This window comes from Gymnodraco acuticeps, unplaced genomic scaffold (genome assembly GCF_902827175.1).
Source record: "Gymnodraco acuticeps unplaced genomic scaffold, fGymAcu1.1, whole genome shotgun sequence".
Classification (NCBI taxonomy): domain Eukaryota; kingdom Metazoa; phylum Chordata; class Actinopteri; order Perciformes; family Bathydraconidae; genus Gymnodraco; species Gymnodraco acuticeps.
Genome location: NW_022992090.1, coordinates 27,070 through 52,513, shown reverse-complemented (window position 1 = coordinate 52,513; position 25,444 = coordinate 27,070). Strand labels below are relative to the sequence as shown.

General features: G+C 41.6%; 2 protein-coding genes and 1 long non-coding RNA gene across 4 annotated transcripts; all 3 read left to right on the top strand.

Moving 5' to 3' along the window:
* Positions 1-18,205: 18,205 nt before the first annotated feature.
* LOC117537440 lies at positions 18,206-18,838 on the top strand. The gene is made up of 3 exons (XR_004567719.1): positions 18,206-18,237; positions 18,515-18,592; positions 18,716-18,838. It is a non-coding gene; the product is annotated as an uncharacterized LOC117537440 (long non-coding RNA).
* Positions 18,839-20,382: 1,544 nt separating this feature from the next.
* On the top strand, positions 20,383-21,879 carry LOC117537491. Of its 2 annotated transcripts, XM_034202725.1 has the most exons (7): positions 20,383-20,469; positions 20,553-20,689; positions 20,809-20,890; positions 20,979-21,096; positions 21,274-21,365; positions 21,598-21,715; positions 21,821-21,879. In XM_034202725.1, the coding sequence occupies exons 1-6, from the start codon at positions 20,413-20,415 to the stop codon at positions 21,655-21,657; spliced, it is 546 nt and encodes a 181-aa protein (XP_034058616.1). In that variant the 5' UTR covers positions 20,383-20,412; the 3' UTR covers positions 21,658-21,715; positions 21,821-21,879. The 2 variants fall into 2 exon arrangements, with proteins under 2 accessions (XP_034058616.1, XP_034058615.1); XM_034202724.1 differs by having other exon boundaries at positions 20,553-20,897.
* On the top strand, positions 21,692-23,208 carry LOC117537441. The gene is made up of 5 exons (XM_034202654.1): positions 21,692-21,715; positions 21,821-21,914; positions 22,005-22,199; positions 22,362-22,538; positions 22,646-23,208. Exons 1-5 carry the CDS (start codon positions 21,692-21,694, stop codon positions 22,873-22,875), a joined length of 720 nt encoding a protein of 239 aa, XP_034058545.1. The 3' UTR covers positions 22,876-23,208.
* The last annotated feature ends 2,236 nt before the right edge of the window (positions 23,209-25,444 follow it).

The window sequence follows — 25,444 nt, the reverse complement described above, 5'->3', positions numbered from 1 at the left end:
TTAGACCCTCACATACAAGGAAAAACTTCCAGAGAAAACCCACAGTTTAAAGGGAAAAATGGGAGAAACCTCAGCGAGAGCAACAGAGGAGGGATCCCTCTCCCAGGACGGACAGACGTGCAATAGATGCCGTGTGCAAATTGAAAAGATAATACATTTACAACATTGGTAGTCCAAATGTTTGGAAATGCGTGTGTCTATAATAAGAAGATGAATCCACAAGGATATCCATCCAGGACTCATGATCCAGGACCACAGCAACAGGCACAGCCACGACTCAAGATCCAAGGCTCGCGATCCAGGACTCAGGACCACAGCAACAGGATCAGCCACAACTCAGGATCCCGGCATAGATAGACACCAAAAAGAAATTTGGGGAAGCTGGGTTATTCGGAACATGAGAGTACACAGGTACAGACAGAGAGAAGGAAGAAGTAAGGTGTCCCCCGACAATCTAAGCCTATAGCAGCAAAACTAGGGGCTGAATCTAATCAGCCCTAACTATAAGCTTTATCAAAAAAGGAAGGTCTTAAGCGTACTCTTTTGTACTTTTAGAGACTCTAGGAACAACCAACAACCCTGCATTCTTGGAACGCAATGCCCTAGTAGGACAGTAGGGTATAAGGCAGCCAGAACAGGAGTAATGTGGTCCCTTTTCCTAACTCTGGTTAGTACATGTGCTGCAGCATTTTGAATCAGCTGAAGCGACTTAACTGACTTCTTGGTACACCTTGATAATAAAGAGTTACAATAATCCAGCCTTGAGGTAACAAATACATGGACTAGTTTCTCTGCATCGTTTTGAGGCAAGATATGCCTGATTTTTGCAATTTTACGTAGATGAAGGAAGGCGGTCCTTGAAATAGATTTTATGTGGGCGTTAAAGGATACATCCAGATCAAATATAACACCAAGATTCCTTACAGTCTCACTGGAGGCCAAATTAATGCCATCCATAGTTAGTATATCTTTAGATAATTTGTTTCGTAGATTATTTGGGCCCAGTAAAATAACTTTTGCCGTGTTTAACATCAAAAAGTTTAAAGTCATCCACGTTTTTAAGTCCTTGAGGCAGTCTTGAATTGTATTTAGATGATTCGTTTCATCAGGCTTGATTGATAAATATAGTTGAGTATCATCCGCATAACAATGAAAATGTACCGAGTGATTCCTTATAACATTGCCTAACGGAAGCATATATAATGTGAAGAAAATAGGTCCAAGCACTGAGCCCTGTGGCACTCCATGGCTCACTTTGGTTTGCATGGAAGATTCATCGTTGACACACACAAACTGAGACCGTTCAGATAGATAGGACCTAAAGCAGTTCCCTTTATGCCAACTAAGTGCTCTAGTCTTTGCAATAGGATGTCATGGTCGATAGTATCAAATGCAGCACTGAGATCGAGCAAAACAAGAATAGAGACAAGTCCTTTGTCTGAGGCTATTAGAAGGTCATTTGTGACTTTAACCAGAGCTGTCTCTGTGCTATGATGTGTTCTAAAGCCAGACTGAAAATCTTCAAATAAATCATTGTTTTTCAAGTAATCACACAACTGTTTTGTGACTGCTTTCTCAAGAATTTATGAGAGGAACGGAAAATTAGAAATAGGTCTATAATGTAATTGGCTAAAACCTCTGGATCGAGGTTGTGCTTTTTAAGAAGCGGTTTTATCACTGCTACTTTGAATGATTGTGGAACATAGCCTGATAGTAAAGACATATTCATAATATTTAATAAACAAATGTTAATTCATGGAAAAACTTCCTTTAACAGATTAGTTGGAATTGGGTCTAAGATACACGTTGATGGTTTAGAAGAAAGAATCATTGAATTCAATTGTTCAAGGTTGATGGCTGAAACACATTCTAATTTACTATCTAGTGTAATATTAGAACTTACATTTCCGGGAGCTGTTGATAACACTATACTGGTCAAAGGCAAGAGGTCATTAATTATATATATTAATTAGGGCTGTCAGTCGATTCAAATATTTAATCGCGATTAATCGCATGATTGTCCATAGTTAATCGCGATTAATCGCAAATTAATCGCACATTTTGTATCTGTTCTAAATGTACCTTAGAGGAATATTTTTCAAGTTTTTATTACTCTTATCAACATATGAGTGGACAAATATGCTTTATGCTAATGTTTATTATAATTTAAACAATGACAAATATTGTCATGAATATTAAACACAACAATCTCTGAACATTACAAATATTCGCCTCAATTCAACTTGGAACCTCTCTCATTCAATAATACAATACAGTGTGTGTGTGTGTGTGTGTGTGTGTGTGTGTGTGTGTGTGTGTGTGTGTGTGTGTGGTGTGTGTGTGTGTGTGTGTGTGTGTGTGTGTGGTGTGTGTGTGTGTGGGTGTGTGTGTGTGTGTGTGTGTGTGTGTGTGTGTGTGTGTGTGTGTGTGTGTGTGTTGTGTGTGTGTGTGTGATGGATCGTTGGAGCTATGTGCAACTCAAGGCATATGCTCGAACGGGAGCTGCCTGGACGCTGCAATCATGTTGCGCGCACTATCCGTGCTGAGTGTGCTGACTTTTCGTACAATGTCCCACTGTCTGGCTACCTGCATAAAGTCAAGTGCTCGGCACAGTTGTGGCGAAATGTCGCTCCTCTGTTTTCATTTAAACAGCTCTTTATATCCGTTAGCGCAGCTAGCTGGCACCAGATGCTAATAACAACAATACACGTAAGGTCTCACTCTCGCTCGGGCCACACATACACACACCCTCCCGGTCCTCCCAATAGCCAGTCGGTGCCTGCCGGTGAGCGTGGAAGTGTGGTCTGCTGCAAGCGGGCAGCAGGAGCGGGGCTGTCAGCATTAGCTAGATGGTATTTTAAACTCGATGCGCTCTGAAACTACGGGGCGGCCGAGGAAAGAAAATACACATGCGTTAATCGCGTTAAAATAATTAGTGGCGTTAATTATTTTTTGCGTTATTAACGCGTTATTAACGCGTTATTAACGCGTTAACTTGACAGCCCTAATATTAATATAAGAATGTAAATAGTGAGTTGAGAGAATAGTCAGGGGTTTTGGGTGATGGGAGACACATCTATGGAATCACAATTCCAATAGCTTACCATTAAATGACGGATATACCTTTCTGTCTGTGATGTTTTACAAATCAGATGCATACACATTCATATCTGATATATTACATTATATATCATAATAATATATATGATACATATATATATACATTATATATATATATATATATACATTATCAGCTATAATATTTCATTCATTTCATTCACATATTGTAGTTCTATAGAACTACTATGTGAAATATTATAGCAATATCCTGTACAATTATGTGAAAACATGATTAAAACTACACATCTTCAGATGTTATACATACATAAGTGTCCTACACTAATAATACAAAGTTATTATGGCATTGTATGCTGTGTGTTATTTGTACCATCTTCAGAAACTACCTTTCCAACTCCTCATGCAGTTGACTGTTACAGGTCTATACAGGTTCATGGTACAATGCATAAGCTTCAAATCGAGAGACTGAAGCTGTATTTTATTGGGAATGCTGATAACAGCATTCCAACTATCTGTTATTCTACGGACGAAAAGTTTATTATTCCGCCGACTTATTTTGGCCCTCTTCTCCTCCCACATTGAACATCGCAGAAACTCCGTTTGAACATCAAAACGTTCAGCTCGGTCGGGAATAGCAGGCTATTACTTTTCTCATTCATAACTTTTATAATTCCAGAGATAGATCCCATAATACATCACATTTGTAACCATTAAAGTCAATGGAGAGATTCTTCAGACTTCAAAAAATCTTCATGCGAATTCAACTGCTAACTGTTCATTCATACTTTCACTCAGAAACCTCATTCCAACTTTAAAATGTTACACATCTTTCTGACATTATTCGTGTAAAACAACTTTTAAATCTGATTCTTACTGTTAGAGATATTAAACATTGTTCAGACCTTGTTAAAGAGGTTTTCTTCAGATTTTAACATTAACTAGAGTGCGTGATGTCACAGCTAGAGGGTAGAACATCTTGAAATTTGCCTTCATATATTTTTTAAAAACTTCCATAATTCCCAAACCCTACATTCTTGAGACATAATTCATGACAAACGTAGGAAAACATCTCGTAGCTTGAAAAATGACAAATAATTAGGCAAAAATAATTCAACAAAATGCCTCTTGAGGGCACGAAGTGACAAAAACCTTCAACATGCCTCCATTAAAGCCCATTGTAATTTCAGGCTGATATTTCCTCACGGCAGCAGCCGCACACCTTTAGTTAAATTGCCAAAAAGGCCGCCTTTTTTCTGTCTTTCTGCCAATTACTCTTCAGGTCAGCCTGTCTGTCTTCCTCTCCTTTTGTGTCTTTCTCAAACACAGAAAGAGAAAAATGTGACCAAAGGCTCTTCCATAACAGCTTCTGTTTGTTGTGAACTCTCAGGATGTATGGAAGAAATATTTTACTATTATGCCATGTACAGCATGAAGCCACCTAGAGACAGATGATGAGGACAAAGCGTACAAAATGGAGGTGGTAATGACTGTCATCTTTTTTCTTTTCAGTAGAATGAAGAATAAATGTTATAAAAGACATGGAAGTAAAAGAAAAGAAAGAAATGGAAGAAAAAGTCCACTTTCACACTAGCGAAACGGACATGAATATGTCCCCATCAATGTTAATACATCGCAAGGAAAATCTTATTTATTCTAACACCAATATTTAGATAATAACTGCCACAAATATACAGCCTGTCCTCCTACAAAAAACGACCAAATAGGTTGATTGTTCAGCAACTTATTACGACCCAGTCACGTTTTAAAGTGTAGCACCTCTAGTGGTCGTGTAAGAAACAACATGCTCCCGTTGATTGCAAATGCTCCGGATGGTCGTTTATTCACAAATAACCCTCTCTGGAAAATCCTAAATTGTGGAATAGTTTGGCCATTAAAATGCTTTTTGATCAGATTTCTAGCGAGAAGTGTATATTGTACTTTTAGAATCTACGTCCAGTGGAAGTTTTTCCTTGTACGATGTGAGGGTCTAAGGACAGAGGGTGTCGTATTGTCATACTGATATTCTGTACAAACTGTGAAGTCCACTGAGATAAATGTAACATTTGTGATATTGGGCTATATAAATAAACATTGATTCATTGATGTGTCAGATCTATAGTTTGATATATATTACGAAGATGATTTGAGGTCTCGCCAGGAGAACGTGTATATGCGGAAGCGTCCATAGAGGTTTCTCAATACTCTAATTTCCTCTCCTTGACTCCTTTCCTCGACTCCTATCCTCGATACTTAGTCCCGCCCACAGGAGATGCTAGCGGAGGACTGAGGAAGGGAACCGAGGAGAGAGAAGGGGAAGCAGCAGGCGGTTAGAGAAATGAGAACTCCTCTCCTCTGAGCGGTCATTTTAAAGAGACGTCCATCAATGATGACAGGAGGCACAGCAGCCCTCTGTCTGATGGACAGATGTGTTCATGACGACTTATATAATTAATTGACAGTGCGATATAATGAGACAATAACAGGCTACAGATGCGGACATATACACACACATATATAAATAATTATATACAATTTCAGAATCAAACAAGTATGAGAGCACTCTCATAATAACGTAACACAATCAGAGACTGGATATATATATATCCGCTGAAATGGGGAATTGAAATTACGGGCCAAAAGTTGTATTTACAAGTATTAAAAGTAAGCATAGGACACCAAACCAACTGAGACCTGTCTGTCCGCCGCATCTACGCACTGTACAACACACACACACCTACACACTAGCCTCATCCCAATACCCCTCCTCGACTCCTCTCTTCCCCTCCTCCGGGACTTGACCCGGAAATCGATCAAGACACGCCATTTTGAAGGATGTCCCAAAAGCTGAAATGCACACGGAGGAGTCGAGGAGGGGTGAGGGAGGAGGGGTGCGGGAGGAGACGAAAGGGAGGATACCAAGCCCCCAGGAAGTGCGCCGGACTCAGATGAAAATATTCGTGCTGGCCAAACGGCGGTACAACACTTCCGTTTGGTTGCCAGGCCCGGAAGCACTTTTTCCCATTGACTTACATGGGGAAAGAATGGTCTGTAAATCGTTGGATAATTTTTTTTAAACTAAATAAACTACCCAGTATGAACACTTGTATAGCCCTTATTAAAAAACATTCGTTCCTCAAGTTGTAATAATGTGCTAATAACGTTATTCTGAGTTATTTCCCTCTGCATTATGAACGTGCATCTAACCCACGTGACCGTGCCGCCCGGCACGTTCATGTTACGTGTCCCGACCAATCAGAGCACACTGTGCTCACAGGGAGGGTGGGGGCTGGAGCTATTGGAGCTATAACGAGCCGTTAAAGGCAGAGAGTGACATTCAGTGAATACACGTAGTTTACAGAGATGATGTTTGAGAAACCAATGTGAGTTGCGTTTATCTTTACCCATGGACAGGGCCGCCCCTCCCTACAGGCCAATCACGCAGGCTGCATGGGGCCCCGCCTTGCCGAGGGGGCCCCGCCCAGAGGGCCTCAGCTATGAAGTCAGATTTGGGTCAATATTCTAGCGCGCAAAACAAGCTACTCACGAGCGGAAAATGTGCTTTTACACGCGCATGAAATGACCCTCGCGCGCAGATTAAACCCCCGCGAGCGGCTATGCTAAGTTACTGGCACTTTGGGGCGGAGCCACTGGACTTTGATTGACAGCTGCAAGGAAGCCCGGAGTTGCCAGGTTTGATAAATGCCTGAACTATCAAGAGCCGAGTAATGACAGCTGCAAGATCAGTTGGACGAGATTGAATGGTAAAGTTGTCCATAAAAAACTATTACATTCGTAAAGTGTACTTTGTTTGTAGATATCTACTAAACTACAGCATACAAATACAGAGAGTAATGTAGGCCTGTTATACTGACTGATATATGTTGTATACACTGCTCTGCTGTCTGCACGGACCTCACAACTGTTCTCACTAGAGGTTTCTCAATACTCAAATGTCCCCTCCTCGACTCCTCGGTCCTCCGGGTAGTGACCCGGAAATGAATTTCAGCGTGCCATTTTGAAGGACATCTCATTTATCTTACTCTTATTATTTCTCTTACATTTCTTTTACTTTGTCAGGCTTAATATTTATCTCTAGATACCCCCAAAGTGTTTTTCTTATTCAAAAGAAGAGATTAACTTAAAGTATTCTTTAATGTTTAAATAAAGCCTTATTAGTTTGTCTGTTTTGCACATCCTCCTGTTAATATCTTTGGACGTCCTGCACTAAACTGTTTTATTGTAGAGATCACTACAGTATCTTCTTGATATTTTCTATTCTATATTTCTATCATTTACCTTCTACTGTCCCCCTATTTTGTATGTAGGCTACTCTTAATATTTAAATGTTTTCATCAAATATAACATATTCAACAACAAAATTCAACTAGAGAATGCAATTCCTGAAGAAATTACTAGTGGGAATGCTTTATGCTGAAAAGCTGATGCGAAACTGCTATGCTGAAATGTAATGTGTAAGAAGAAAGTGAAGAATTTAGATTGAAATGATACATGAACACTGGGGGCTTGAATGTGAGAGAAGAAAAGAAAGTAAAAAGGCTTGGAAAAGCAGCAGAATATTTGAACTGCAAATTTTTGAACTAACTTGATGGCGAATGATCTGCCGCCATGGCAATGGCATTTGATGACATCCCTTAATACGCTTAGATGCGTTGATGGCTGCATCGTTACCAAACCTGTGAAGTTTTGGGCTGTTTGGAGTATTTTCACTGAAGTTATGAGAAAACTGTGTTTCAAGGCGAGCATTGTGTTGCCATGGCAACGGCATTTGAAGAAATCTCAAAACTGTCCCGTATATTTCTTCACGGCTGGACTGTTAGCACACATGTGAAGTTAGAACACTTTTTGAACATTTTCATAGGAGTTATAGCGACATCTTGTTTTATGGCGAGGGACGTGTTTTCATGGAAACGGCATATGATGAAACCCCATAATTGACGTAGAGCTGTTGAGGGCTGGCAAAGTTTGGGGGACGATCGGACCGTGTCCATTGGACTTACAGCGACATCGTGTTTCATGGCGAGTGGTCTGTCGCCATGGCAACGGCATTTGATGACACCCCATAATACGCTTAGATGCGTTGATGGCTGCATCGTTACCAAACCTGTGAAGTTTTGGGCTGTTTTTTCACTGAAGTTATGAGAAAACCGTGTTTCAATGTTACATTTTGTAAAAGGGACCCAACATTTTCTCCCAAATCTGTCTTTAGTTGGTTGATACTAACACTAAGGGAAACCACCACAGCAAAAGCCATATAACCCTTGTGTGGTGTTCGGGTCAAATTTACCCGATTTCCATTTTCAATGAATAAAAAAAAATATAATGATATTTTCGTTCAACCTGAAACTCAATGGCCGGGGCTTATTTATTGTGAAGGACATGTGGAATTGTTTTGATTTGTTTTCACTTATGAAAAAATGCCCACCCGCATTTATGTCCTTCATAAGAGGTTCGGGTCAATCTGACCCGGATACAATACCAGGACAGAGAGACAGAGAAAAACACACAGAAACACACGAACTAAAGACACACACACACACACAGAAACACACAAACTAAAGACACACACACACACACACACAGAAACACACAAACTAAAGACACACACACACTTACACACACACACACACACACACACACACACACACACACACACACACACACACACACACACACAATCGTATGCATAGAGAAGCTGTTTGATCCTGTTTTCCCTTGATCTTTACCCTTTGTAGTGTGTACACAAAACCATCCTAGAACATTATAAACATTTTAGATCTTCCAGAAATGTATACACATTTTACATTTTCTCGCACTGTCCCCCTCGCACCTGCATGCTGGAGGAGGGACTAAACAGAGACATAACCTCACATTACAGTGTAGTGCAGAACTACAATTATCTACCAACAAAATGGCCAAAACATATTCTGCTCAGAGAGCCTTGGAGCTAATAATGGATGAGAGTGAGTGGAATGCAGAGGAACACGGTGAAGTGGGACAGGAAGACATTTCTGAAGATGAGGATAATGTGGAGGTAAACTCAGAATTTGACAGCAAATTGGAAGATGAACTTGACTCAGAGCCAGCTGCTGGAAGACCCCCACAGCCAGCCGCAAGAAGACCCCCACAGTCAGCTTCTGGAAGACCCCCACAGCCAGCTGTGAGGTCTGTGGACCCTCAAAGGACTCCAAGACACAGACTACATGCAGCAACTGCAACAAGTACATCTGTGCTATACACACAAAGAAGTTCTGCACATCATGTGTTTCCTAAACGGACTTGCCCATTGACTCACATGATGTTCTGCAGCGTCACTTCATCAATATATTTTTCGGATATACTGTATTTTATGAATAGTGACTGTTAATTGTTTTTATTTGCTTTGTGTTTATATCTGTTCTATGTAATTATATGGATGTTTCATTCCCTCTATATTTCACAGCCAAATACTTTTGGATGTGTGGTTCTTGTGTTCCAATTGCTGATAAATTGCTTTATTTCCTTCAGGGCTTTGATTATTATATGACAGATTAAAAATAATAAACATTAATGAAAAAAATGTTCATTTACATTTGTCCTAGAAAAGCATGAGCAAAATGTAAACCTAGTTTTTATTACAGTATATATTTTTTAACATAAATTACATTTTTATCACAAAAAACGATGGACACTTCCATTGTTAAATTTGATCTAGCAAAGAGTATTTTCAAAAACTAATCATATATTTCATTTATATTGTTGGGGAATGAGTTAAAGACAATATATATAAGGAATTGTGCATGTTGAATTTAGTTCTGTATTTTTTTTAAACCCTGAAATATGTCCCGGGTCAATTTGACCCGAACATTACCAAAGGGTGCAACATGTGAACATAACACAATATGAATTAAGAAAAAGAAACAAATACTCAATATTAGCTTCATCTTCAAATACATGAAAACACATCTGCATACATACATACAGAGGTCAAATAGGAGTAAATAATGAACTTACAACACATCTCTAAATGAATGCTGATGCTGCTTTATGTCTGCTAGATGTATAAATAAGCAACATATTGGCTATTGTTAGGGATTAATTATGTCTTTACATCTAAATATTTAACCTTATTACCTGTTGACATTTACGACCAACCCTGATTCTTATCTCCCGTAAGGAATGTGATAATGCAGTCGTATGTTGATACTACCAGGTTTTATGGCCTGACCTGGCGGGCACAGGGGGGGTTTTACGACTGTGAGAACGCTGGCTTCTAAGCTCCACGGATGTCAGAGACATCTCCATTGTTCCCAGTTCACGTACCTTCCCCCAATATGTGGGTTGAAAACTAGTTAAAGGGTCTACCAAGATGCGAGGCTGATCAGATTTGACATGGCAACCCACCCGTGCAGTCAGAACCTTTGACTGTGTGACTTGTGATGTGAATTTCTCCGGCCGATGCTTGCATTAAAGATCAGTGTTTGACATCAGAACTCCTGCTCGTGCTGTGTCTCTTTCATGAGTCGGTGACTCCCACTGCATTGCTACACAGAAGTTTCTTCCACAGCTATTTTAATTTACCAATATTAAGTTGTGATAATATGTCAATGTTGTGTTAACAGCCTAGGCTTCCCTTTTGACGCCCTAAAAACCATACAATACTGTCTGTCTGGTCATGACCCGATAAAGAAACTCTGAGAAATGGCATTTATTTACAAGAATATACTGTATGTGAGTCTGAATTCATAACGGAGTCTCTTGACAGTGACTTTTCAAACCTCACTGACATCTCCATTGTCTTGGCATTCAGTGACTGCCATTTGAACAATGTTGTTTGCAAACACTAATTACTGTAGCGTGCCGATTCGCATCGCGCAGTGGAGTACCTCTAAGTGGGACTTCAATAGGCATAGATGCTAGATGTCAAGAAATTGACAGCCACTAACAGCCTGAAGGTACACCTGTTGACCTTTGCTTGATGGAACTTCATTTTTCTTGCTATTGGGATTTGGAACTAAGCCCTGTTAAATAACCTTCTCTGTTTACTTCAGTACACCTTTCTCACATTTCTACTTAATCGATTGGCATGGTAAAAGTTATGAAAAGTGTATGTTTGTTCCATCTGTAGCTTCGAGAGAAGATACATTTAAATTTAAGGAGGGGAGCAATGTCACACATTTTTTAACACTTGGGCTGAAGTCGAATAGTCCATTTAGCTTGGGAACCTTCCTAACGGAGTGAAATGACCCGGAAGTCCCTCAGTGGCAGCCATGATAAGTGCCGTTCGAATTCTCTAGTCTCTAGTTTCAAACTTCCTTTAACCTCCTTTAGCTTAGGAACCACTGGACCTCCCTTGACGAAAGGAGAGGAGAAAATGCTGTCCCACAATGCCTTGCGGCCGCAGCATTTGCCGTCGCACAACAGTCGGCCGTTGTTCACGGAAACAACCGATTATGACCGAGAAATTATATCATGAAAGTTACGGTGCTTATTAAGCATTTTAAAACGTATGTGGTAAGTTGTCAAAGTGCTTTCTTTTGAACGTTCATCAGTATTATAATAAAAGAGACATATGAACGTTAGTTTTGACTGAAATTATCAAATAAAGTCAGCATTTCACAGTCTTTACTAAGCTGTGTGGAGTTTGTTCAACTTTTAAAAGATGTTGGTGGTGATATACACAGCGATAGATGTTAAGGACTAACAATAATAAATACATCTGTATTGATTTTAAGATATTTTCATAGTTCATACAATCATACGTATTGGGATCATCAGGGGCGGCGGGTACTGTAGGCTAGGGAAGGCTAAACCTTCGCAAATATTTTTGTCACTGCATCCTGGTAAAATAAAAATATAATGTTTGTGTCTTTGACATTAGCGCTGCTATGCAGCCACCTGTGCCCTGTACTACGAAGCCAGTTCAACAGACCCTGGATATGTTTGAGTTATCTTAACTAACCCTAACAAACGAGATCTCGCTAAGCGGTCATACGACGCTGGTTATCAACTCGGTAAATCAAGCCATGGTTTCTCTCTCCAGCTGAGAGCGCATTCACGTTAAAGGGGCGGGGTTAGCTACATTTGACCAATCACAAACAGGGACAAGTGTACTGACAATGCAGCGTCATACTTCATTGATGAAAAGTAAACTAATATTAGACAAATATGAACTTTAAACATCCATGACTTAAACATATAATCCAGGATACAAGCCACATAGTTGCACCTGCAAGGTGAATATAGAACAACTGGTTAAAAAATAAATAAACTACCGAGTGTTTGAATGCGTACATTAACAGGTTTATGATATCACTGCCCCGTCTAAGACACGATCTGACTTTAATTACATTTGAGTCGAGTGTTTCGTCAACTTAATGTGTTGCTTAAAATAATACGTCTGCATACAGTATGTGACACTGTGAGTGTTGCACGGCCAGATACGGCTCAGCTGACTCAGATAAGGAGATATATGATATAATATTATATGATCGATGATCTGATTGATGATGTGATATGAACGATAAGTGCGGCACGTCGGCGTCTCCCCTGCATACGGCAGTTCTCATTCATAACGGCCCGTCTACACTACAGGCGTCAAAAAATGCTTTCAACGCTTCGCCCATTCATTTGAATGGGGTGACGTAGGATATTTTCAAACTTCGCCGAACTGCATTGTGGGTAGCATGGCAAGGCGTTGCAAGCATCGCGAGCGTCTATCGGCGTCAAAAGTTGAACAATGTTCAACTTTTGAGGCTCGATGCTTGCTCGAAGCTGGCGTCAGCCAATCAAATCCCGTTTTTGCAATTCCCGCCAGTACAAGCGCTAGCCAATCAAACCGCGTGCAAGCTGGGAGAGCCAGACCTCATATTCCAAACGAGAAATTACGGTAGCAAATCACCCGGTTCTTTCCGACCAGAACTATTTACCGGGATACAAACCGGAGGAACCAGGCATGGAGGGAGGTGGCAGAGACAGTGGGTGAAACTGGTAGGTTTTCGCCTGTTTGGGGATTTTATATCCAGTTTACTTCGTTTTAACATTGCTATTGCTTTGTATGTCGGGGGCGGGAGATTCATGTGATTGGTTGTTGGTCGCGTTGCTCGCAAAAAATCGCCAAGCTTCAGACACGCCCAGCTTCAAGATTTTTTGATGCCTGTAGTGTAGACGGGCCGTAACACTCCGTTCGATGTCTCACTATGGGATGCGCCTCAACGCGTATGCAAACAGAAGCATCAATCTCATTACGCCAATCCTGATTGGCTGGTGATCTTGACGTCAACGTCAGGGAATCCACCCACCCTTTAAGTAGCTTGCGCTACAACGCAGCGTCATTCAAACACCTCTTCTCGCTTCAGAGCACATCTCGATTGATCAGTAAACGGGCTAGCTTAACGGTAAACAGACTGAACCCAAAGCTAACATTCGGTCGACGGGCGCTTGCCGGTTACTTTTTTGCTTTGCAAGAAGACTGAGCAATATTAACACACCAGTTAATATTGTAATCTGCCTCGCCGTTCTTTCTGTCGAAATAACGGTAAGGTTTGATTTTTTCTTCAAGCTAGTAACATACCTGTTGCTAGTTTTTTCTTCCCTCCACACCGACACCACGGTAAAGAGGACGTTCTCTTTTCTCTCTCACACCAGAGGAGACAGAGATAAAAAAAAAGGTATTAACACACCAGTTAATATTCTTTAAAGAATAAAATCTACACCGTCGCCTTTTTTCCTTTCGGACTAACGGCAAGGTTGGATTTGTTTTCTTTTCTTTTTTTCTCAGTAACGTACCTGTTACTAGCGTGTCCACTCCACCCCGACACCCCGGCGATCGAAGATGGACCCTTCTCTCCCTCACACCAGAGGAGTCAGGGACTCGGAGGCTCGGCTATGCGGCTGCGGGTTCAAGATTTCAGGCACAGACTCACACCAGGTCTGCTCGTCCTGCCTCAGGCTGGAACATGCCCGGGAGGCTATCGATAACCCCGGCTCGTGCAGGCATTGTACCCGCTTCACCATTAAGAGCCTCCGCCGACGGTTAGCACGCCAAGCTAGCTTGTCGGGTCAGGACCCCCTCATGTCCGCTGATTCGCCGGCCGGCAATCAAGACATGGTGGCGTCCGCCGCAGAGATTGAGCCCCGTGCTGTGTCAGACTGGGGCTCAACAACAGCGACAGCCGCTGAACCGGAGCCCCACGCCGTTTCAGGCTGGGACCCGGTGGCGGCAAGAGCCGCGAGAGCGGAGCCCCGCGCTGTGTCAAGCTGGGGCTCCCAATTGGACCTCACCATGGTTCCACCCGCGGAGGATGTCCTGGAGTTGGACTATATGGAGGACGAAGAGGATACCTCTGAGTTCCTCCTGTCTGACTCGGATGAGGATGACATCTTCGTTTCATCGGCTCAGGCTGCAAAGCCGGGAGCGATGTCCGCTCCCCCGGGCGAGAGCACACCAGCTTCGCCCGTCCTAAGCATGGACTTGCAGGCCATGTGTCAACGCACTGCGTCCAGGCTGGACATCCCATGGCCTGAAGTGGCCAAGGAGACCTCCAGATCTCGCTACGAGGGGAAGAACTTGACCCAAGCAGCGAGGACGAAGAGGCAGCTCCTTCCAGTCTTTCCGGAGATGCTGGACGAGGTGTCGGTCTCGTGGAGAGACCGTCCCTTTAGCAACAAGGCCCCAATCCAGGGTGCCTCCTCCCTGGACTGTGATGGTATGGAGAGGCTCGGCCTGCTCCGGATGCCGCCCATGGAACCGCTGGTGGCAGCCCACCTCCAACCGAGGCTGGCTTCGACACCGAGCAGGAACCCCATGCTACCGGCAAAGGCAGACCGGTTCCAGTCAGCGTTGACCGAACGGGCCTATAAAGCCGCAGCTTTGTCCGCCAGGGCACTCAACATCTCCTCGCTGCTGACCGCCTACCAGGCGGAGCTCTGCGAAGACATGTCGAGCAAACCTGAGCCTGCCGTGTGGAATGAGATCGCAGCGATCACGGACATTTTCCTCCGTGTGCAGCGCTGTGCAGTCCAAGCCACGGGCAAAGCACTGGGAATAATGGTGGTACAGGAGAGAGCCAGGTGGCTCAACCTGACGAACCTTCCAGACCGGGAAAAAGAGGATGTTTTGGACATGCCTATTGTTCCCGAGGGCATATTTGGCTCCGCTCTAGCTTCAATGCAGTTGAGACGCGAGTCAAAAAGGAAGGGAGACGAGGCTCTCCAGCTCTGTCTCCCCCGAAGGGTCCAGCCGCCACCTCCAATGGTCCCGCGGCAGGCCTTCACTCAAGCTGTCTCACGTCCTGCCCGGTTCAAAATACCGAAGCAGCAGAGACCGCAGCCCGTCCCGGGTCCCTAGCCCAGGCACGAGGCAAGAGGGAGCTGGCAAAGAAAATCTCCGGTTCCGGCAGCTGCCGCTCAGGCGCAGCCGACCCAGGTTTTCAGCCACCAGGCGAGGAAGAAGAAGTGGGCGGCCTGACAGCCTCCTCTCCTCTCCTCGATGAAGGAGCTGGAAGTTCCCTGTTCCCCAGCTCCAGAGCACGTTCCAGTGTTGGATGCTCATGTGTTTTCGGGGTGCCACCATGCCCCCATCTTCCCGCCGCCTCGAGTGATGCCAGAACGGCATCCTCAAGTTTGCGCCATCAGGGAAATGGACTTAACATCGAAGACAGCAAGTTCCGCTGCCTGTTTAAGTCACACAAACACATGTCATCATTGTTGTTTCAAAATAAATCATTTTCCACTGTCATTTCCAGGCTTGAAGCCAAGGGCGCAGTCAATACAAATGAAAAGAAAAACAATAAAAACAATAAACAGTCTGTCGTCTGCCCCTCTTTTGAGCAACCCGGTATCACGGCAAGACGTGAACATGTGACGATTTACCATGCTGGGAAACGTGAATATGTCACGGTTTTTTTCCTTCAAAACGTGACAGTTACACGGTATTGTTAACCCAGGTTAACCAGTGGAGAAATACCCGGAAGTGCCAAGCAAAGGCTCTATTGGTCAGTTTTTATTGTCAAAATTAGATGTTTTTAATTTATTTTGTAATCCTCACACTCGATTTCGCCAATTTTCTTGTGGCTCTAGCTGGTCGGCACCTCTTTCAGCAGAAACAAAGGCTACATTCATGTATTACATCGATGTTAATCCCCTTCAAACGTGACAGTTACACGGTATTGTTAACATGGAGAAATACACGGAAGTGCCAAGCAAATGGTCTACCGCGCCTATTGGTCGGTTTTTATTGTCAAAATTAGATGTTTTTAATTTATTTTTTAATCGTCACACTCGATTTCGTCGATTTTCTTGTGGCCCGAGCTGGTCGACACCTCTTTTAGCAGAAACAAAGGCTACGATGTTAATCAATTTGTGTTGTTGTGGAAATACCGGACGTGACGTTGTGTGATCGCTTAGCAACTGAACTCCGTGAAAAATAAACACCACTAAGGTTCAAGGGTCAAGGTTTTTTGTTATCAGATGCTAGCTACAGTGTAATTTTGGCATTTCAAATCTTAGATCCGGAGCTCCTCCAACAGTGCAACATAATATAAATAGGACATTATAAGAAAATAAATAAAAATAGTGCAAAATGCACCACTTTTGGTTCAAATTATGAAACCAGTAGATTCATTCATTTATTTATTTGTGTTGCCCCAGCTAAATCGATGTTAATCCATTTATGTGGTTGTGGAATTACTGTACATTACGTTGTGCGGTCGCGTAGTAAGTGAACACCATGCTACCGATTACTATCCGATGACCATGAACGCACCGGACATCGGCTACAACCTCCTCTCTGTCTAACTTCGCAGGTAATGTGCTGCACCGCATGCCTCCAATATTTTAATGTTTATTGCAAGTAAATCAGTTGTAGTTACATATCTTTTTAAAGCACGAGCTAGCTAAACACATATTAGCTTTACTTGACCGGAGATATCGTGCAGTGATGAGTCCTACAACCCGGAAGTGAGTTAGCATTTTACAACTATTGGTTCCCTCGTCTCAGAGTCAATGGGATTTCTCCATAGGATTTTGGAAAATAGCTCGAAATAAGATCTGTGGAAAACGAACCTGCTTGATAAATGCACGTTTTGTTCAGCCGGATAATCTCCACATATCTACCCTACTTTTATAATTTTCAAATCATAAATCTAATGGCCAGAAGCAAAACGCTAACGTTATGCTATAAAGGAACTACAGACCATGGATGTATAATAAGAACCTTTAGAACAATTACCTTTAGAAGTACACCAAAACATAACTGCTAACAATGTAAATGCTGTGTTGGAAAAAAAGTGAATGTAAGAAAATGTTGAGTTAAATACTTTTGGCACTGTATACAAAGCTTGGAAAAATGCCTATTGTGGCTGTCATACTTGCATACAGTGGCAACTAATAGTATTGTGAAGAAATGTCATGACAACCATCTACAGACTGTTACTGCACGCTGATTGTTGTGGTCCTATTTAGGACAAAACGTTCAGAGCTGTCCTTGTTCCAGTCCGCCCCTGATTGATTAGTGCTTTAACTCGTAAATTACCCCCAATGTTAAAGCTTGTTGATGATATGTGAGATTGTAAATTGTCATACATTCTAAAGTGTTCACTGTATTTTTTTCCTTCAACAGATACCAAACCAAAGAAAGATCAAACAGCACCTTTAAGAGCCTTTTTCAATTTCTTCTCTTCTCCCTCCTCAGAGCTATATTCCCTACATTTCTTCCTGTTTTCTCCCCATTTTTACCATCTTCATCTCTGTCTCTTTACCACTTTCTCTTTTGTATTTATATGCACGCAAACACACACACACCTGTGTGTGTTTTGATTTCTAGTTCCTGAAATGGAAGACGCCATTTTCCTTGCCGATTTACTTTGTAAACAACTGAAGGTACATTTTTTTATTTCAATTGTATTGGTTTTGTGCCCGATGTACTGATTAGGTTGACTGATTATGTGCTTGTAATTTTGTAATGCTTGTAAGTGAATAGGAATACACTGGGAATGAAAAGCAGCTTGTTGTGGTAATGCATGACTACTTTATTGAAGGAGGAAGAAGACAGGGCCAGAGCAGCATCTAGCAGGAGCAGAATCCGCTGGGTAGGCAAAGATGCTCAGGGGTGTCCTCTAAAAAGGAGGAGCAGAAGTGGGGCAACCTGCCGACGTACTAAAGGTTTGTGCATGTATACAGGTATTCATGATTAACATATCATTTTTGTTTTGATTGTTCGCAACATGATTGGTACAGCATGTTTCAGCTTAGAGAGGTATTGAACAAATATCTGTTATTCCGTCGTACGTATAAAAATAGGCTATTGTAATAAATAGTTAGAGTTGGTTAGAACTGTTAGAACTATTTTAATGCATAACATTTGCCTGCGATTGCCTCCTGTTCTCTGTAATTATTATCTGTTATCAATATATCTATTATTATTTATTTATTTTTTCAGCCAGAACTGTTGCCATTAACAGTCCAGTGACTGTGGAACCAGCTGGAGCAACCTCTGCAGTACCCCCTCAGCTTTTTGGTAGGATGAAATTTACTATCATTGAAAGTTAGGAAATGTGTCAACATAACATCAAACGAATACGTGATGCAATATGAGTACGCTGTTGTGATGCTGAACATTTTCTTTTTTGTTTGTTTCCAGAAGATGAGATTCAGCAATTGCAGGAGCTTTTGGTTGATCAACCATCAACCTCTTCCTCATGGTGCCTGCGCCAAAGTGCTGCCCAATTGGAGTGGCAAAAGGCAAGGTCCCATCACTTGGACAGCTGTCTTCAACTATGGTACCGGAAAGGAGATGCTCACATTGCTCCGCTCCTGCGGTCCTTCGCTGCAGAGAATGCATGCCCCTTGAATGGTTGTGTCATGACTGTGACATTTCTAAACACAGCATACACACCCTTCATAACAGGGAGTCCTTCAATGAAGGATATTTCAAATGTATTCCCCCAACAATGTCACTAGTCAAGACAAATGACATGTTCACTTTGAGACACCAAGGTATTTCACTTAACACAATTTAGCCCCAAGTGGTTATTTTATAACTTTCCTAATGTGCTGGTAGTTTAAGACATATTTTTAACCTCTCTTCACAGATCGTCTTCTGCCCACTGGTAGGCCTTCACACTCGTGTGACCCTGAAGGTGTTACAGAGTCTATAGGCAGGCCTGTCATTTTCATCTGCATTAATGGTATGATTTTAAGTGTTCTTTTTGTCACCCTAATACAGGTAATGAATGCGATTGTTTTTACTAAACTGTGTTTGTTATTAGGGCGTTATGATTTGCATCTCCCCAAGAGGGTGTGCAACATATGCCATTATGAATGGACACCTGATTGAGGAGACCTCATTAGAAGCGGTTACTGGCCAGCTTCTGTGAACGGAGACACGTTATATTCCACGGATGTCTTCAAATCTTTTGAGGACCTGAAGACTGTGGCACCAGGTTTGTCCAGACAGGCTTTTTTACAGATGCTGGAACGGAGGACACAGCATTATGGGAGGGTAAGATGACTTTCACTAAGTATTGCATAAGTAGAGGGCATTGTGAAAGGATGCATTTTATTTTGTGTAGATGAAATATGTTGATTGGAAATATGTTTATGTCAAAATAACTAAATTGAAAAGCTTACAATGTTACTGAAAGTAGTTTAACTAGTGTTACATTAGAGCTAAAAACCTAGCACTGGTAGATGTAGGACATACTGTATAAGATCAAACATATCATAATCCAACTTTTGTTCTTTACTGAAGAACACAATTTGTATGATGAAAAACATTGTGCTCTTCTGTGGGAAAAAATGGGATTCTGTATTGTACTGTACTGTATAGAGTCATGGTGCATATGACAAAAGCTGAAATAATGTTCCTTCTCTTCCAGCATCTGCCAATCCTAACCTGACCTTCACTTTTCAGGATATCGTGTGTTAGGGATACTCCTAATAGCCCCCCTCTTGCCTCCAACCACTGTGAAAGTCTTCCTGTTTCCTCGTATTATTCTGACATGTGTAAGGTAACAATTTTGCTTCTCAAACTTCCAGACAGGAAAAATCCATGGAGATGTCTTCCAAAGAAGCTTTCTGGAGTATATGGCCTGCCAGTACGAGTGCCAGAAAATGACGTGTGAGGAACTCTTCTCATGCCCAGCTTGTACTCCCAAAATGTTGGCTGTGTCAGTGGATGGGAATAGGAAACAGTACCGTTTCCGACAGTCACAGAGGTACATCTTTTTTGTATGTCAATTGAATTTAAGAAGTAGCCTATCAATGATGATAATAATGAATTGAATATTTATTTTTGAATTTAGGATCGATGAACCACTTTTTAAAGGGCCGTTCATCATGGAAGACTCGGCTGTCACAGACTTTGTTGACAAAGTCAGAACAAATGTAAAATGTGTAAGCACAACATTTTTTTTCCTATCATTTTTATAGCCTTTACTTGTTTTGAGAGTGTAACATTAAAATGTCTTTAATTGTAGACCCCAGGAAAAGGTACATGTGGTACCAGCCAGTGGTCAGCTGCTCGAGAGACAGCAAAAAGAGCCAGCAGGCTTGATGAAGAGGGGTTAGAGGTGGCTGTATGTAGACATGGAGTGCTACTGAAAGCTCTCAACATGTTCAGAGGAGAAATATTTGCCTACCCCTTGTTCCTTCAAACGCAGTTTCAAGCTACAAACGTGCATTTTTATTGCACAGATATTGCTTGTAAATACTGGCCCTACCTCGAGAAAGTGGCAAAGACAATGCCAGAACTGCGACATTTGCTGAGCATGCAACCGTTTCTCTCGGTCATGCATGCCAAGGCCCATTCCACAAAGTGTGAGGTAGGCCCACTCTTATATTATTGTGATTGTAAGAATTTTTTTTAATTCATCTATGACATATAATATATGTGTACTTGTTAGATTGTGTGGAGTGGGAGAAATTTGGAGGGTGCTGGTTCGACGGCCGGGGAAGAAGTGGAGATGGTGAACAGCTTTCTGTCACGTTGTGCCATCACAACTAAGTACATGACAAAATCAGGTATGTCCTCTTGTCATTAGACCAACATAATTCTGTCTTGAAGTTATTATCCATCTCTTACTTTACTTTATCTTTGTCTTTGATGTAGTCTGTTTCAACAGTACTAGAGTTTTTATGAGTTGATTTCCAAATACCCAAGTTATATTATCTGCTTCTCAATTTTACTTTTAAAAACAGCTCGCAATGACATGTTGACTGTCCATGCAATGGGATGGAACAGACGGAAGCAGGAAAACCTTCATGTGGTGTTGGCCAAGAGATATGTCAAGGTAATTGGCCATGTAAGCATAGGCATGACAAGATTAGATTTGTAAGGCTAATGTGCAAACCTGTCACAAACAAATAATTGTCCAAGCTGGTAAAGTGTTGGATACTGAGTGCTTGCGCAGGTCTGGAAAAGTTTGAATGATTAATTACTGTTTTCAAGACATGAAAAGTTATGGAAATTTGGGTGAAAATCTTGAAAATACATCTGTATCTGCAACATCTTTTTTACAACAGACAATCACAATGTTGGAGGGTGAGACTCAAAAAATGAAGGACACCTGCGAAGAGCTTTGATGCCCTGAGGACAAAGTCCAACAATGGGTTAATGATGTTAGAGACTGGGCAACAAACGGTATGCTGTTTCCTAACTTGATAATATAACATTGTTATTTAACGTATAGTATTAACACCAATGTTTTCTTTGTTCTCAAACTGTGTTTCTTGTTATTTACCCAAGACAACACATCAGGCGACAATCAGTCTCCAGATGTCCATTGAGCAGCTATTTCTAGGGCTGTGCCAAAAGAAAGCTTGCCTCTATAGACAGACTGGTAAGTTATTATTATTCAGTTGCAGTCATGTAATTAAAAAATTCCATTGAACATTGTTTCTGTAATCTTTTTTACTATTACGTCATATAGACAGCAATAAGATTCGGCAGTTGCGTCGCAAAAGGTTAAGGGAGGAAAAAACCAAACTCTTAGCGGCAATACGCCAGTACAACACCGGACAGCCTCCTGAAACAGAAATCCAGGAAGAAGAGGTGGAGAGAAGACTGTCTGCAGAACAGCAAACAACAGACAGTCTAATATGGCCATGGGAAGTGCAAAGTGATGGTAAGAGCTTCTCTTGTTTGTGTTTATATAATATGTTTATTTTCTGGCACTAAGCAAGACCTATAACACCAGCTTCCCAGTCAATGGACTATGACCGGTCACTTATCCTACTGTTGCATGTCTTGGTCGGTAATGGTATGCTTGCTGTTCCTCTCTCTTCAGAATCGGTGTCCATTTTGGCCCAAAAAAAAGTCTTCGATGCCTACATGGGCAAAAGGAGACTTGTGGAGGAGAGGGCCATAATTGTGAGGGAGATGAGGCAGCACTGCCTTTATCTGAGAAGTCAGGCTGACAAGATCAGGATGCAGATGCAACATGTGTCATGTGGAGGACATAGTGGTAAATTCCATGATACCACACCCAAATACTACTTAACATCCACAGTGTGTACTAGTAACAAAAATGAGATGCCTTTTCACTATTCTATTCTCTATGTTCTTCCCTAGACATGACTCAAGAAGGGAGAGATGGATTAGCTAGTCTTCTAAAGAAAAGACTTGCTGACGTGGACACACACATCCAGCATCTTTCTTCGGCCTACAGCCTGGCAATCGGACCAAATGCCCCTCAATGGCCTGATGACTCTGTGGAGAACCATGACCAAGACAGTGACATCAGTGATGACAGTGAGGAAGACCCTGATGAGGACATCACACACACCCTACCCCCACCTTGAGGAAAGGACGCTGGGGCACAGCGCCTCTCTCCCCCACCCTACCCCCTCCTTGAGGAAAGGACGCTGGGGTACAGCGCCTCTCTCCCCCACCCTACCCTGAAGGACACTAGGGTGTACAGCAGGGGTGGCCAACCAGTTAGAGGTTGAGAGCCAATAATTTCCCTGCGTTACTGCAAAGAGCCACATCATACACATAGGCACACATGCTGGGTGTATGTCCCCCCCACCTCTCTCTCTCCTTTCTGTGTGCTCCCTCAGTCTCTTCCTCTGTGTGCCACTCTCTCTCACACATAGAACATGAACATCTAAACATTTACAATAATTGACCCACACACTCGGACGCACCCTCCCTCACACAGACACACATACCTCTGCTCAGTCAGAATTCTTGTTAATGTCACACACCATGATATTGACTGAAATGTACTTAACTTCTCCTACCAGTATTAAGACCAGAGGCCAGTTATCGTCAACCAATAACATTGTGTGCACTCTCACACACAACCTCTCACTTCAAATAATGTGAAAAAAAGTTGTTATCTTACTATGCATGTTGCTTCTTTGAACTAAGTGAACATTCTGGAATGAATTGCCTTGAACAATCCTTAAAAATGTGGCTTGTGAGGAATATGTAAATGTTTGTATTTAAAACAAACCCATAAGGTTGGTTCAAACATTGCTATGTATTGTATTTTAGTTAATTCTCCTCACATGATAACTATCTCAACCTTTACCTAACCCTCTGACTGACAGAAGCTCTGCTGACAGAGATGCACTTTCTCTATTTTTTATTTCTTTACCACAATTCACCTATTCGGGAGTCCTTCTGTGTCAGCAACCAGCTTTCCGTGAGAAGGCCCTCTCTCACACTCACACCTACCTACAACTACAAAGTGTTGCCGTTTAGGGTTGAAAACATTATATTGAGTTATTACGGTTTTATCTGAGTTATTATCTTCAGAAGCAGAACTCTCCCTTCACTGTCACATTGCGAGTGCAGTAAAGCCTGCCTCCGGTGCTGCAGGATCTGCATTCTGATTGGCCTGGAACTTGTGTGTTGTTTACCCTTTGTGAACTGGGATACATATGCGCAAAAAAACACACAACATTAAAATTCTATATGAATTGAAGTTCACAAACCATGGTTTACGTGTCAACTCACTCATTTCTTTGTTGATGTTCACATATCTGTTATCTGATTAAATAAATACTATTTTATCCCACTTCCGTCCAACTGGACAGATGTTATCCAATACCCATAGTCCGACAGGTATTCGACTGGCTTTCTTAAAGTAAAACAGGTACACAAGTTCACAAAATACATTTATTGTCATGTTTCCCACACTAGGAATGTACCATTACAACAGCATTCGTCTACATATAAGAGGCAATGTAAGCTGTGTCCAAGTTCTGACACCCATGTGCAACATCTCAACTGGCTCATATCTTGTCTTATTAATGTTTCTCATAACTAATTGTATTAAAATTAACTCATTTTCCATCAACCAGCTTGTCACAGGAGTCTCAATGTTCGTCACACCCTCTGAATGTACCATTACAACAGCATTCAGCTACATATAAGAAAACATACAAGTGTGTCCAAGTTCCGACACCCTGTGCCACACCTCAACTGGCTCATATCAGAATCAGAAATCCTTTATTAGTCCCACAGCGGGGACATTTCCGCTTGTTACAGCTAAAGTGGCATAGCATCTAAACAAAAACGGATGCATACCACAGAATAAGCTAACATATTAATTATATTATATATAATTATATTTAAAAACATTTTAGGTCTCACGAAATACTTTAATGTAAATTAAAATGTGAAGGAATGTGTTGGGGTATTGTTCCGCACGGACATTTTAGTTAACCGGACTTCCTGTTGATGTGAAATCCGAAAACGTTTAAAAAAAATAAAATAATACTTTATTCCGAGTGTGCTTGCTTTTCTCTTTGGAGGTCATCACATAACGGCATTGTAATACACGGTTCGGCTGCATTAAATATTACATATCTGCCGTAGTTCTCTATTTATAGAGCCCTGATGAGAAGACTTCTAGACAAACAGGAATAACTGCTGCCGAAACTGAATATGTGACGTGGATCATAAATATATCAGCAATTAAACAACATCTTCAATTTCTCTTCACAATATAAGTCTCCTTGCAGTATTAACACTAATTCGGCTGACTTTTATATTTGATCCAATTGGTAGATAGGCTGTATTTACACCATAACGGTGCACAGCTGATAGAAAGGGACACCTAGTGGTTAAATCACGTTATTGAATGTTATTATTTGTATTATTAGATATTAATAGGAGACACAGACAGACACACTAATAAAGCTTTATTTAAACATTAAAGAACACTTTAGGTTAAGGTCTTCTTTTGAATAAGAAAAAAGCTTTGGGGGTAGGCTATACAGATACATATTAAGCCTGACTAAGTAGCCTACTAATATATTGCTTTCCTGCAATGTTAACTACTGTATGTGTAAGCACTTATTTTAACTGATATTATGTATTATACTCTTATAAGATGTATGTAGATAGTATACAAAATGT